This window comes from Oncorhynchus mykiss, chromosome 18, assembly GCF_057628025.1.
Source record: "Oncorhynchus mykiss isolate SJ-2025 chromosome 18, ASM5762802v1, whole genome shotgun sequence".
NCBI classification, from domain to species: Eukaryota; Metazoa; Chordata; class Actinopteri; order Salmoniformes; family Salmonidae; genus Oncorhynchus; species Oncorhynchus mykiss.
The window spans coordinates 74251115-74267246 of NC_143039.1; the positions used below are offsets into that span (position 1 = coordinate 74251115).

The following is a 16132-nucleotide window of genomic DNA, read 5'->3' on the forward strand; positions in this document are numbered from 1 at the left end:
TTTATTTAACTAAGCAAGTCAGTTTAAGAACAAATTCTTATTTTCAATGACGGCCTAGGAACAGTGGGTTAGCTGCCTTGTTCAGGACTTATTTGTACCTTGTCAGCTCGGGGATTTGAACTTGCAACCTTGCGTTTACGAGTCCAATGCTCTAACCACTAGGCTACCCTTCCAGATTAAGGAATACGATTGATTTTGATTCCATGTAGCATAAATCTCCATAGCAACACGCTCCTGACTAAAGAGATGTAGGTTACGGTTGCTACCCTGACCTGCTGACTCCATGGCAACGTGCTTTATATTAACAAACACACCAATGTCATGACATTGGCCTGGGGGTAGGTTTATGACAGTCATAAATACCTCTTCCCCCCTTTTTCCTCTCTCTACCCTACTGATGTTACATTTGCAAACCCCTTGGTTAACATAGATATTTTGGGAACATCAGAAGGTGGAGGGGAAATGAACTATATTCTGGTAATCCAACCAATTGAACATATGCGGTGGTACTTAATGAATATGATGTCAGTTCGGTTGTCATCTGAGACATTCTCATCGATGATATAAACTCTACAGTGGAAAGTCTACACATCAGAGTTATCGGATTCACATGGAATTGTTCAATTTAAATGTTTGAGTATGAAATGATTTGTGATGTGATGAAATGTGATTTTAGCTTCTAAAATGTGAGATTTGGGTTTGCATAAATTAGGGCTCTGCTCAATCAGTGGCCCGCCCCTGTGAAGGGACATGGGCTATAAAACTTTTCAAACGCGCCCTCCTCTTCCTTCCTATATAAAGCCTTGACGGCAATATAACCTCCTGTTCCGAGGATGTGAGGACGACGGTCCGATGTCAGAATGGTTCAGATAATAACTACAGAACGAAGCCAACATCAGCGTGAGCTTTGTTTGCGAATGGTATGAACTTTGAACTCTTATTCACTACAAAAGTGATACCTCCTAGCTGTTGAGTTAGCAACAGCAGCTGCTGTTAGGAAGGAACAGACAGAGTATCCCGTCTACCACACAACAACATTACTACAACGTATCCAATTGACCACCAGAGACATTCTTTAAAGGACAAAGGACTCGGTTGGGCAACACGGCCTTCCATCTACTATCAACCTACCAAAGCGCAGCTCAGAGTAAATATTTATTGCATTTTCCTTTTCCAAATGGGCGGTAATTTAAAATGCATAAGATACTGTATTTACGATAGCACAGCTTCGCCCTTTGTTGCTCAGTCTTCCCGCTCTTTCACTCAAACCCAGCCCCTTTTCTTTTGTGTAACCAGCTGTCATATCTGTTCCGCCCACTAGGGACGTTTTCCTTTATGACGTCATTTGTTATCAATTTATGATTTAATTATGTGTATGTGTAATTCTGTGTGATTAGTTAGGTATTTAGTAAATAAATAATTAAACCCAATTTTGTATTGCTGATTCAACTTGTTAGCCAGGGTTCGTGTAGATAACCAAGAATTTACAACTTTCAGATGAGACTGAATTAAGATGAGGATTAATATTGACTGCTATTGATGTAAAATATTACTAGGTCTTTAAGAGTTTATTCGGAAGATAACAGCTCTATAAATATTATTTTGTGGTGCCCCGACTCTCTAGTTAATTACATTTACATGATTAGTTCAATCAGGTAATATTAATTACGGAGAAATTATTTTATAGAATTGCATGTCATTTCACTTAATACACGACACCAAGCTCTGAAGTAAGGTTGTATCCCAAATGGCCCCCTATTCCCTATATACTGTTGTGTACTACTTTGTGCCCTAAACCGCTGCATCTTAGCACTGCAGAATCCCAGGCTAAACCAGCACTGTTACAGTGTCACACACTCCTAGAACAACAGTGAAATATGCAGCACCGAAGCACAATGAAGCATGCAGAGACCATAGAAAAAAATATATTTTAAACACGCTAACTATAGGAGCCTCTATGTCAGAGACAAACACATTCCCATCCCCACCAATCCAACGTCACATTGAATATACTGTCTGACAGGAAGCTGTTATATTTGAGTGCCAATTCACAGAGACATCCTGTACCTGTTCCAGCATCACACAGCAGATGAGCTCCAAGCTCTGTTCTTTTGAGTGCCCCCATTGGCGGTATGGTACTTTTAATGTAGCCTAATTTTGGCCAACTAATTATCTAACCACCGATCAAGTAACATTAGGGACTAAATGTTCATATCCTGCTACAGGATAATTTTGCTGTGACAATAATGGTCAAATTAAGATCCAACACCTGTACTCCATATTCCAGACTGGAGATGTGGAGCAGTGTGTTGGCGGTCCTACTAACCCCGTTGACCTCTAACTCTACCAGATCTCTCCTACTAACACCGCTGACCTCTAACTCTACCAGATCTCTCCTACTAACCCTGAGTCCAGAATGGGCGAGGGAGAGATCCAGCCTGATTAGCATCTGTCCTTCTCCCTGACAAGACACTGACTCTGTCTGAAATCGGTCTTGCCTACTACTTACTAAAACTACATACTGTGTACTAATCGTACTACATGCAGTCCCTCCCGCCGTCCCTCTCCCTCCCTCCCTCCCTCCCTCCCTCCCTCCCTCCCTCCCTCCCTCCCTCCCTCCCTCCCTCCCTCCCTCCCTCCCTCACACCCTCCCTCCCTCCCTCCCACCCTCACACCCTCCCTCCCTCCCTCCATCCCTCCCTCCCTCCCTTCCTCTCCCTCCCTCCCTCCCACCCTCACTCCCTCCCTCCCTCCCACCCTCACTCCCTCCCTCCCTCCCACCCTCACTCCCTCCCTCTCCCTCTCACTCCCTCCCTCCCTCCCTCCCACCCTCACTCCCTCCCTCCCTCCATCCAATTCATTCTGGCACATTTAAGTGTATATGACATTTACGTCTTACTAAAACTACATACTGTGTACTAATCGTACTACATGCAGTACTATTTAGAATGTACTGTTTAGTACAAATGAATGTAGTAAGCAACAAATGTCAACATTACTACTCATCTATACTGAGGATTCATCTTCTGATGAGCTGTCGGGTTGATTCCCGCCGTTCCTTCATTTTGGTACAGCGCGTCGTCACCTTCTCTGATTATCAGCTGTTGGCAAACACACATGGGTCTGAAGACCATTCTCTTTCTCAATAGCATGCAGTGAGTTCTACTATATGAAAAGCCGAAAAGAGTATGACATCCTGGCATGTAAAGCATACTACATTTAAAACAAAATAATAATTCACATACTATAAAACGTAACATTTTCCCATAATGCTATTCACTATTTACAACTCAAGTATGGGTATTCGGACACGGCCTGGGTCTCTCCATCTCCCTTCATCTATATCTCTCCATCTCCCTTCAGCTATATCTCTCCATCTCCCTTCACCTATATCTCTCCATCTCCCTTCACCTATATCTCTCCATCTCCCTTCATCTATATCTCTCCATCTCCCTTCATCTATATCTCTCCATCTCCCTTCAGCTATATCTCTCCATCTCCCTTCAGCTATATCTCTCCATCTCCCTTCACCTATATCTCTCCATCTCCCTTCATCTCTCTCTCCATCCATCTCTCTCCATCTCCCTTCACCTATATCTCTCATCTCCCTTCATCTCTCTCTCCATCCATCTCCCTTCACCTATATCTATCCATCTCCCTTCATCTCTCTCTCCATCCTTCTCCCTTCATCTATATCTCTCCATCTCCCTTCATCTCTCTCTCCATCCATCTCTCTCCATCTCCCTTCATCTATATCTCTCCATCTCCCTTCATCTCTCTCTCCATCCATCTCTCTCCATCTCCCTTCACCTATATCTCTCCATCTCCCTTCATCTCTCTCTCCATCCATCTCTCTCCATCTCCCTTCACCTATATCTCTCCATCTCCCTTCATCTCTCTCTCCATCTCCCTTCATCTCTCTCTCCATCTCCCTTCATCTCTCTCTCCATCTCCCTTCATCTCTCTCTCCATCCATCTCTCTCCATCTCTCTTCATCTCTATCTCTCCATCTCCCTTCATCTATATCTCTCCATCTCCCTTCATCTATATCTCCATCCATCTCCCTTCACCTATATCTCTCCATCTCCCTTCATCTCTCTCTCCATCCATCTCTCTCCATCTCCCTTCATCTATATCTCTCCATCTCTCTTCATCTCTCTCCATCTCCCTTCATCTATATCTCTCCATCTCTCTTCATCTCTCTCTCCATCCATCTCCCTTCATCTATATCTCTGTATCTCCCTTCATCTACCTCTATCTCTCTACCTCCACCACTTTCCCTCTCTCCTCTCCTCTCATCCATCCCTGTTTTTCTGTCCCTTCATGTATCCCTCCCTCCCTCCCTCCCTCCCTCCCTCCCTCCCTCCCTCCCTCACTCTCTCTAACCCTCCCTCTCTCTATCCCTCCCTCCCTCCCTCACTCTCTCTAACCCTCCCTCTCTCTATCCCTCCCTCCCTCCCTGCCTCCCTCCCTCCATATATCCCTCCCTCCCTCTCTCTCTCTATCCCTCCCTCTCTCTATCCCTCCCTCACGCCATATATCCATCTATCCCTCCCTCCCTCCCTCCCTCCCTCCCTCCCTCCCTCCCTCCCTCCCTCCCTCCCTCCCTCCCTCCCTCCATCCCTATATCCATCTCTCTCTCCATCCCTCCCGCCCTCCATCTCTCCATCCCTCCCTCCCTCCATCTCTCCCTCCCTCCCTCCATATATCCCTCCCTCACTCCCTCCCTCCCTACAAGGGTTTCTGTCCATCAGCTGTGATTTTAAATGGAGGTCTTGACTCTCTGTGGTCACTAAAGAGCCCGTACCACTCGTAAGAGAAGGGGTCGTGAACCCAGATGTCCTGGCTTTAGTCTCATCCTGATCCCACATACTTCCTCGTCCACCTAGTCATCCCTAGCCTCCACATGGCTCATTCTACACGTCTTTCTCAGGTCGCTGCTATAATGAGATTGCATTCTCAGTCAATTAAGGGTTCATTATAATGATCATTTATCCCCCCCCCCCCCCCCCCGTAGGTCCAGGCCCCCCGGCAGATCAGACCGTGGTTATTGAGGTGTTTAGGTTCCTCTCTCAGAAGCTCTTTGTCTCTGTGTCTGTGTTCGCTGGACTGGGGATTCTACTGGGAATAGTGTGTCTCACATTCAACATCTACAACAGCAATGTCAGGTACGCAAAGACCTGTGTGGTGTGTGTGTGTGTGTGTGTGTGTGTGTGTGTGTGTGTGTGTGTGTGTGTGTGTGTGTGTGTGTGTGTGTGTGTGTGTGTGCTTGTGCATACAGCATTTGTTCTCTCCCATTTTCTAAGCGTGTTTGAAATGTGTGAAATACAGTGATTCAGAGAATATTTATTTTGATCCTAAATCCATCACAGATATATCCAATATTCCCACTTCTGGACACATCCTGTTTATCAGTCATTCAGCGTGACTCTTACCAAGGATATTCACATCTCGGTGTGTGATCTTGACAGCTAAATATCTGTATATTAGTCATTCAGCGTGACTCTTAACAAGGATATTCACATCTCGGTGTGTGATCTTGACAGCTAAATATCTGTATATTAGTCATTCAGCGTGACTCTTAACAAGGATATTCACATCTCGGTTTGTGAGCTTGACAGTTAAATCCCAAAATGAAATTTACATTTGTGACAGACAGCTAATTCCCAGCTTATGTACTGTTTCAGGCTGGGTTCTCTGCATGCTGAATGGCTCACACAGACATTCTGTAGACAGAGATAGTGTTCATGTGTGTGTGTGTGTGCATGTGTGTGTGTGTGTGTGTGTGTGTGTGTGTGTGTGTGTGTGTGTCTGTGTGTGTGTGTGTGTGTGTGTGTGTGTGTGTGTGTGTGTATGTGTATGTGTGTGTGTGTGTGTGTGTGTGTGTATGTCTATGACAGGTACATCCAGAACTCCCAGCCCTACCTGAACAACATGACGGCAGTGGGGTGTATGATGGCTCTGGCTGCTGTCTTCCCTCTGGGCCTCGACGGACACCACATACACAGGAAGCAGTTCCCCGTGGTCTGCCAGGTACACAGGAAGTACACAGGAAGTGGAGCCATACCATTACAGCATTGTGTGGGATTTAGTTTTATGGGCACAGGAAAGCTCTGGGCTGAAAGTGTTTCACTAGGTAAAGATCCTAACCTTAAAAAATAGTAAGGATAATGCTAAACTGACCCAAGATCTTCACCCTACATCTACTGCTAAAGGGATGTGGATCCTACCACTGAGGCATTATGGGGGATTGAGTTTTATGGGTTTGTTAGAATTCTTGTATGAAGACAGTTGAGGTCAAATGAATAACTGCCAAATGAGAACATGACTTTTAAAAAGGAATTATTCTTTAATAACTATTATATTTAACACATTAATACATTTGAAAATAACTGTTTTTATCCCCCACAAGTTATGTAAAGAAATTATTATTGTTTAATAGATACATAGATATAATTAAATACTATTATTTAATAGATGCATATATATCATTAAATATTATTATTTAATAGATGCATAGATACAATTAAATATTATTATTTAGTAGATGCATATATACAATTAAATATTATTATTTAATAGATGCATAGATACAATTAAATATGATTATTTAATAGATGCATATATACAATTAAATATTATTAATTAATAGATGCATACATACAATTAAATATGATTGTTTAATAGATCTATCTTCTTTCCCCTCTTCTCCTGGCCAGTTCCGTCTGTGGCTGCTTGGCCTGGGCTTCAGCCTGGCGTACGGTTCTATGTTCACGAAGATCTGGTGGGTCCACACCGTCTTCACCAAGAAGGATGACAAGAAGGAGAAGAGGAAGGTAAATAAAGAGGAGAATGACTGGCTTTCACTCTAGCGTTATCCCAGTAAAGGGCACTCTTCGTCTGTCCCTATAGGAGAACCCTTGTAGGTTGTAGATAGCACCTTGTATATGCGCTGAAAATGATGCATTTTCCCCAACGTGGTATTATCATTCCATATTTACTCTCTCTCTCTACTCCCGCTCTTTCTCTCGAGCCCAGTCCTGTTCTGTAGTCGGCCCCTCGGAGAGATCAAGCTAGTCCTCCCTGCTCTTTCTCTCGAGCCCAGTCCTGTTCTGTAGTCGGCCCCTCGGAGAGATCAAGCTAGTCCTCCCTGCTCTTTCTCTCGAGCCCAGTCCTGTTCTGTAGTCGGCCCCTCGGAGAGATCAAGCTAGTCCTCCCTGCTCTTTCTCTCGAGCACAGTCCTGTTCTGTAGTCGGCCCCTCGGAGAGATCAAGCTAGTCCTCCCTGCCCTTTCTCTCGAGCCCAGTCCTGTTCTGTAGTCGGCCCCTCGGAGAGATCAAGCTAGTCCTCCCTGCTCTTTCTCTCGAGCCCAGTCCTGTTCTGTAGTCGGCCCCTCGGAGAGATCAAGCTAGTCCTCCCTGCTCTTTCTCTCTAGCACAGTCCTGTTCTGTAGTCGGCCCCTCGGAGAGATCAAGCTAGTCCTCCCTGCTCTTTCTCTCGAGCCCAGTCCTGTTCTGTAGTCGGCCCCTCGGAGAGATCAAGCTAGTCCTCCCTGCTCTTTCTCTCGATCCCAGTCCTGTTCTGTAGTCGGCCCCTCGGAGAGATCAAGCTAGTCCTCCCTGCTCTTTCTCTCGAGCCCAGTCCTGTTCTGTAGTCGGCCCCTCGGAGAGATCAAGCTAGTCCTCCCTGCTCTTTCTCTCTAGCACAGTCCTGTTCTGTAGTCGGCCCCTCGGAGAGATCAAGCTAGTCCTCCCTGCTCTTTCTCTCGATCCCAGTCCTGTTCTGTAGTCGGCCCCTCGGAGAGATCCAGCTAGTCCTCCCTGCTCTTTCTCTCGAGCCCAGTCCTGTTCTGTAGTCGGCCCCTCGGAGAGATCAAGCTAGTCCTCCCTGCTCTTTCTCTCGAGCCCAGTCCTGTTCTGTAGTCGGCCCCTCGGAGATATCAAGCTAGTCCTCCCTGCTCTTTCTCTCGAGCCCAGTCCTGTTCTGTAGTCGGCCCCTCGGAGAGATCAAGCTAGTCCTCCCTGCTCTTTCTCTCTAGCCCAGTCCTGTTCTGTAGTCGGCCCCTCGGAGAGATCAAGCTAGTCCTCCCTGCTCTTTCTTTCGAGCCCAGTCCTGTTCTGTAGTCGGCCCCTCGGAGAGATCAAGCTAGTCCTCCCTGCTCTTTCTCTCGAGCACAGTCCTGTTCTGTAGTCGGCCCCTCGGAGAGATCAAGCTAGTCCTCCCTGCTCTTTCTCTCGAGCCCAGTCCTGTTCTGTAGTCGGCCCCTCGGAGAGATCAAGCTAGTCCTCCCTGCTCTTTCTCTCGATCCCAGTCCTGTTCTGTAGTCGGCCCCTCGGAGAGATCAAGCTAGTCCTCCCTGCTCTTTCTCTCTAGCCCAGTCCTGTTCTGTAGTCGGCCCCTCGGAGAGATCAAGCTAGTCCTCCCTGCTCTTTCTCTCGAGCCCAGTCCTGTTCTGTAGTCGGCCCCTCGGAGAGATCAAGCTAGTCCTCCCTGCTCTTTCTCTCGAGCCCAGTCCTGTTCTGTAGTCGGCCCCTCGGAGAGATCAAGCTAGTCCTCCCTGCTCTTTCTCTCTAGCACAGTCCTGTTCTGTAGCCGGCCCCTCGGAGAGATCAAGCTAGTCCTCCCTGCTCTTTCTCTCGAGCCCAGTCCTGTTCTGTAGTCGGCCCCTCGGAGAGATCAAGCTAGTCCTCCCAGTTGCCCCACCGTTGTACTCCTCCAATTGGTCCTACTGGTGAAGGGCCTCCCTCCCTTCCAGGATACCTAGTCAGTTGTACAATACTGGGAGGAAACCAGGAGGAAAGAGAAGATACCTAGTCAGTTGTACAACACTGGGAGGAAACCAGGATACCTAGTCAGTTGTACAACACTGGGAGGAAACCAGGATACCTAGTCAGTTGTACAACACTGGGAGGAAACCAGGATACCTAGTCAGTTGTACAACACTGGGAGGAAACCAGGATACCTTGTCATTTGTACAACACTGGGAGGAAACCAGGATACCTAGTCAGTTGTACAACACTGGGAGGAAACCAGGATACCTAGTCAGTTGTACAACACTGGGAGGAAACCAGGATACATAGTCAGTTGTACAACACTGGGAGGAAACCAGGATACCTAGTCAGTTGTACAACACTGGGAGGAAACCAGGATACCTAGTCAGTTGTACAACACTGGGAGGAAACCAGGATACCTAGTCAGTTGTACAACACTGGGAGGAAACCAGGATACCTTGTCATTTGTACAACACTGGGAGGAAACCAGGATACCTAGTCAGTTGTACAACACTGGGAGGAAACCAGGATACCTAGTCAGTTGTACAACACTGGGAGGAAACCAGGATACCTAGTCAGTTGTACAACACTGGGAGGAAACCAGGATACCTAGTCAGTTGTACAACACTGGGAGGAAACCAGGATACATAGTCAGTTGTACAACACTGGGAGGAAACCAGGATACCTAGTCAGTTGTACAACACTGGGAGGAAACCAGGATACCTAGTCAGTTGTACAACACTGGGAGGAAATCAGGATACCTTGTCAGTTGTACAACACTGGGAGGAAACCAGGATACCTTGTCAGTTGTACAACACTGGGAGGAAACCAGGATACCTAGTCAGTTGTACAACACTGGGAGGAAACCAGGATACCTTGTCAGTTGTACAACACTGGGAGGAAACCAGGATACCTTGTCAGTTGTACAACACTGGGAGGAAACCAGGATACCTAGTCAGTTGTACAACACTGGGAGGAAACCAGGATACCTAGTCAGTTGTACAACACTGGGAGGAAACCAGGATACCTAGTCAGTTGTACAACACTGGGAGGAAACCAGGATACCTTGTCAGTTGTACAACACTGGGAGGAAACCAGGATACCTAGTCAGTTGTACAACACTGGGTGGAAACCAGGATACCTAGTCAGTTGTACAACACTGGGAGGAAATCAGGATACCTTGTCAGTTGTACAACACTGGGAGGAAACCAGGATACCTAGTCAGTTGTACAACACTGGGAGGAAACCAGGATATCTAGTCAGTTGTACAACACTGTGAGGAAACCAGGATACCTAGTCAGTTGTACAACACTGGGAGGAAACCAGGATATCTAGTCAGTTGTACAACACTGGGAGGAAACCAGGATATCTAGTCAGTTGTACAACACTGGGAGGAAACCAGGATACCTAGTCAGTTGTACAACACTGGGAGGAAACCAGGATACCTAGTCAGTTGTACAACACTGGGAGGAAACCAGGATATCTAGTCAGTTGTACAACACTGGGAGGAAACCAGGATACCTAGTCAGTTGTACAACACTGGGAGGAAACCAGGATACCTAGTCAGTTGTACAACACTGGGAGGAAACCAGGATACCTTGTCAGTTGTACAACACTGGGAGGAAACCAGGATACCTAGTCAGTTGTACAACACTGGGAGGAAACCAGGATACCTAGTCAGTTGTACAACACTGGGAGGAAACCAGGATACCTAGTCAGTTGTACAACACTGGGAGGAAACCAGGATACCTAGGATACCTACATCACAGAAGACTGAAATATAACACAACCCTCTTGACATAGAAACACCAATCCGCAGGTTTGTAAGAAATAATATGTATTAATATTAATAAAATATTAAACATATATTAATATTTATAAAATATTAAACATATATTAATATTTATAAAATATTAAACATATATTAATATTAATAAAATATTAAACATATATTAATATTAATAAAATATTAAACATATATTAATATTAATAAAATATTAAACATATATTAATATTAATACAAATATATTAAAATATTAATATTAAACATATTAAGAACATTTCACCCATGAGGCCAATAGAGGGCAATTTGGTCATTTGACTGTAATTTGACTGAAAAGTTTACATTTACTTCTACCTTTGTGTTTTTCAACTGAATTACTGATATATCTACTACTATATAAAAGATAGTGTAGACTATAACTCGGACAATAGATAGTGAATAGTAGGTCCATCCCAAATGGCACCCTATTCCCCTTTGCAGTGCACTACATTTGACCAGGGCCCTATAGGGAATAGGGGTGTAGGGTAGGGTGCCATTTGGGATGCATGTCCTTTATCGTTCTGCTTACTATGAGGAGAATAGATCGAATTCGAAACAGAACTTTAATCCTCTGGGATAATGCAACAAAATCAATATTACAGTTACGCTATCGGTCCGTTGTCTCTCCTCGCTTTTTATTTTTCTTCTTTCAAACAGTTACATAAAATAGTATTATTACCTATCCATTTTTTTTTTTTGTCAGTGAGCGCTGCTCGTTGGGTTTTAATTTGATATGGAGCCTGTGTGTTAAATGTTTACGGCCCAACCAGACGCTGTGGTGGGGGGGGCAGATTGAATTGAATCTCTGTTTTCTCTGTGAGCTCAGGCTCCAGTCTATTTATGTCATCGTTAATCCCTCACAGTCAAACCGAACGGATGTCTGGGCCTTGGGCCATGATCCCCTGTGTTCATCCACCAAAGGGTTTGTCCAAAATGGGGCCCTATTCCCTATAAAGTACCACTGGTCAACAGTAGTGTACTGACTATATCCCTGGTCAACAGTAGTGTACTGATTATATCCCTGGTCAACAGTAGTGTACTGACTATATCCCTGGTCAACAGTAGTGTACTGACTATATCCCTGGTCAACAGTAGTGTACTGACTATATCCCTGGTCAACAGTAGTGTACTGACTATAGCCTTGGTCAACAGTAGTGTACTGACTATATCCCTGGTCAACAGTAGTGTACTGACTATATCCCTGGTCAACAGTAGTGTACTGACTATAGCCTTGGTCAACAGTAGTGTACTGACTATATCCCTGGTCAACAGTAGTGTACTGACTATATCCCTGGTCAACAGTAGTGTACTGACTATATCCCTGGTCAACAGTAGTGTACTGACTATATCCCTGGTCAACAGTAGTGTACTGACTATATCCCTGGTCAACAGTAGTGTACTGACTATATCCCTGGTCAACAGTAGTGTACTGACTATATCCCTGGTCAACAGTAGTGTACTGACTATATCCCTGGTCAACAGTAGTGTACTGACTATATCCCAGGTCAACAGTAGTGTACTGATTATATCCCTGGTCAACAGTAGTGTACTGATTATATCCCTGGTCAACAGTAGTGTACTGACTATATCCCTGGTCAACAGTAGTGTACTGACTATAGCCTTGGTCAACAGTAGTGTACTGAGGGATGGTCTAGAGGACTAGAGGGATGGTCTAGAGGGGTGGTCTAGAGGGGTAGAGGGATGGTCTAGGGGGGTAGAAGGATGGTCTAGAGGGGTAGAGGGATGGTCTAGAGGGGTAGAGGGGTGGTCTAGAGGGGTAGAGGGATGGTCTAGAGGGGTAGAGGGATGGTCTAGAGGGGTAGAGGGGTAGTCTAGAGGGGTAGAGGGGTGGTCTAGAGGGGTAGAGGGATGCTCTAGAGGAATGTCTAGAGGGTAGATGGATGGTCTAGAGGGATGGTCTACAGGGATGGTCTAGAGGGATAGAGTGGTGGTCTAGAGGGGTAGAGGGATGGTCTAGAAGGGTAGAGGGATGGTCTAGAGGGGATGGTCTAGAGGGGTAGAGGGATGGTCTAGAGGGGTAGAGGGAGGGTCTAGAGGGATGTCTAGAGGGGTAGAGGGATGGTCTAGAGCGATGGTCTAGAGGGATGGTCTAGAGGGATGGTGTAGAGGGGTAGAGGGATGGTCTAGAGCAGGGGTGTCAAAGTCAAATGGACGGAGGGCCAAATAAAAAAATCAGCTACAAGACGAGGGCCGGACTGTTCGAATGTTCATTGAAAAATTTTTAAATGACGCACATAGTCTAGTGAACCTAATTGAACCTACTGAAAACCTAACAAATATATTACAATATGATCAGATAAATAAAGCAATATTTTCTTATGGCTCTGTCAGTAATCTTTAATTTTCAACAGACACAAAAGACAAATTTCCTTTATATAAATATCCCCATAACATGAACATTAAATGAAAGAAACCGGTATTCAAGGCACCATCAGTAGACTATATTTTCTATTTTAGCAAAAGTGGGCTAAATTTACTTCAAAGAAAAAACAATAATAGCAATTTTCTATCATCCACTCAACTGAAATATTTTTAAAATATAATTGGATTGAAATACAAAAAAATAAAGTGCAAAAATCTATTAATCAAAAACAACACTTTGTTTAAGGAGAAGTAACATGCAGTGAAAACAAATATTAAATTTTAACTTTTAAACTTGAACTGAGTAAAAACTCTAAATATGTGATTGCACAGTAATGTTCACTTGTTTGAGGTTGAGGGTGATACTTGGTGGTGTCCCATCTTTTCCACAAGTTCATCAATGTTCGGGGTAAGGCTCTGAGCTGAAGAAATCCTCAGAATTGAGTGGAGGTGTTCAGCAGTAAGTCGACTTCTGTGTGATGTTTTGTTCAGGTTCATCAAAGAAAACAGTTGTTCACACAGGTATGTGCTGCCAAACATAGACAACGTTTGAGCAGCCTGGATGCGCAGCTGGGGCATTGTGCCGGGGAGGAAACGGGCGAACTCCGCAGCACCCACTGCCGCATATTTTGCCCTCAGTGCATCATTGCATTGGAGGTCAATCAACTCCATTTGGAGGTTTGGTGGTGAGCTTTCCACGTCAACAGCAAATGGGTTACCGAGCAGTTCCAACCTGCTTTTTTGTGCTTCAAAGTCAGCAAATCGGCGTCGAAAGTCAGCGGCAAGCATACCTATTTTATCAGCCAACTGTGTGCTCGGGAACGCACTGGTAGAGAGCTTCTCTTTCATGGTCTGGCAGCTGGGAAAGTGGCTCAAATTTTCTTTCCGCATCTGCGTCTCCCACAGAGTCAGTTTGGTTTTAAATGCCTTCACTGTACTGTACATATCAGAGATGACACGATCCCGACCCTGCAGCTGCAAGTTTATTGCATTCAGATGACTCGTAATGTCACACAGAAAAGCCATTTCACACAGAAACATTTCGTCTCGGAGTTGTGTTGTGTCTTTCCCTTTGCTGTCCAAGAACAGACAAATCTCCTCACGAAGCTCGAAACATCTTTGAAGCACCTTTCCCTGGCTTAGCCATCGCACCTCTGTGTGATAAGGCAAATCACCATGCTCCGTTTCTAACTCCGTCAGAAATGCCTTGAACTGGCGGTGATTCAAACCTTTGGCTCTGATAAAGTTAACTGTGCGCGTGATGATGCTCATTACATGCTCCATTTTCAAGGCTTTACCGCACAACGCTTCCTGGTGTATGATACAATGATAAGCTGTCAGCTCACCTGTCGCGTTTTCCTCTTGCATCTTTTCCCGTATCTTCGCCACCAGTCCGCTCCTGTGTCCACACATCGCAGGTGCTCCGTCGGTTGTCAAACCCACGAGTTTTTCCCAAGGCAGCTCCATCTCATGTACACATCTTGACACCTCTTCATACAAATCATGCCCCGTAGTTGTGCCATGCATAGGACGTAAAGCCAAAAACTCCTCTGTCACGCTTAGGTTGGAGTCCACTCCGCGGATGAAAATTGACAACTGGGCAATGTCAGAAATGTCGGTGCTCTCATCCACAGCCAAGGAATATGCAATAAAATCTTTTCCCTTTTTCACAAGCTGCTCTTTTAGATTGATGGACAACTGGTCTACTCTCTCGGCAATGGTGTTTCTGCTCAGACTCACATTTAAAAAGAGTTGCCTTTTTTCTGGGCAAACTTCGTCACAAACTTTAATCATGCAGTTTTTGATGAAATCCCCCTCCGTAAATGGCCGGGCTGATTTAGCGATCTCTTCTGCCAAAATAAAACTGGCCTTGACAGTTGCGTCCGCGTGTGTGTCCGCGTGTTTCGTTTCATAATGTCGTCTCAGATTATACTCTTTCAGTACCGCCACACTTTCTCCACACAGAAGACACACAGGTTTTCCAGCTACCTTCGTGAACATATACTCCGACTCCCACCTTGTTTGAAACCCCCGGTTCTCAGTATCCACCTTCCGTTTTGCCATTTTTGATGGGTATCTGAAAGTTAATTTTACTGTGATGCTGACGAGTGCTGTGCCAATAAATATTGAAATGAAGCAGCCTACTGCTCGGTGCGTCACCTTTGCATTGTGGGAAATGTAGTATTGGTGCGTGTAAAAGATCTGCGGGCTGCCGGCTTGCTGCGGGCCGGTTCTAATAATAAATCAAGATCATCCCAGGGGCCGTAAAAAACCTTCTTGCGGGCCGGATGTGGCCCGCGGGCCTTGACTCTGACATATGTGGTCTAGAGGGATGGTCTAGAGGGGTTTCCACTGTAGGGAACAGGGTGCCAAAGTAGTGCCCTATTTCCTGTAGTGTACAGGGTGCCAAAGTAGTGCCCTATTTACTGTAGGGAACAGGGCGCCAAAGTAGTGCCCTATTTCCTGTAGGGAACAGGGTGCCAAAGTAGTGCCCTATTTACTGTAGGGAACAGGGTGCCAAAGTAGTGCCCTATTTACTGTAGGGAAAAGGGTGCCAAAGTAGTGCCCTATTTACTCTAGTGAAAAGGGTGCCAAAGTAGTGCCCTATTTACTCTAGGGAAAAAGGTGCCAAAGTAGTGCACTATACAGGGAAAAGGGTGCTAAAGTAGTGCACTATACAGGGTGCCATTTGAAACACATCCTAACTGACCATTCCTCCTATATCCCATGATTCCTTGCAGCATCTGGAGCCGTGGAAACTCTACGCCACCGTGGGGGTGCTGCTGGTCATCGACGTCCTGTCACTCATGATCTGGCAAATAGTGGATCCTCTACACATCACTGTGGAGGTATAAGTCAGATAGTTGATCCTCTAGTCTACACATCACTGTGGAGGTATGAGTCAGATAGTTAATCATCTACACATTACTGTGGAGGTATGAGTCAGATAGTTGACCCTCTACACATCACTGTGGAGGTATGAGTCAGATAGTTAATCATCTACACATTACTGTGGAGGTATGAGTCAGATAGTTGATCCTCTACACATCACTGTGGAGGTATGAGTCAGATAGTTAATCCTCTAGTCTACACATCACTGTGGAGGTATGAGTCAGATAGTTAATCCTCTACACATCACTGTGGAGGTATGAGTCAG

At 45.4% G+C, this 16132-nt stretch overlaps 1 protein-coding gene across 1 annotated transcript in view; it reads left to right on the forward strand.

The window, feature by feature from the left end:
• Nucleotides 1-16132, forward strand: part of LOC110496897 (gamma-aminobutyric acid type B receptor subunit 1) — a 155821-nt gene that overhangs the window by 86764 nt on the left and 52925 nt on the right. Inside the window, exons 10-13 of the mRNA XM_036953572.2 lie at nucleotides 5018-5168; nucleotides 5901-6033; nucleotides 6720-6836; nucleotides 15717-15824. Of these exons, the coding sequence (XP_036809467.1) occupies nucleotides 5018-5168; nucleotides 5901-6033; nucleotides 6720-6836; nucleotides 15717-15824 (509 nt within the window). The remainder of the gene's footprint in view (nucleotides 1-5017; nucleotides 5169-5900; nucleotides 6034-6719; nucleotides 6837-15716; nucleotides 15825-16132) is intronic.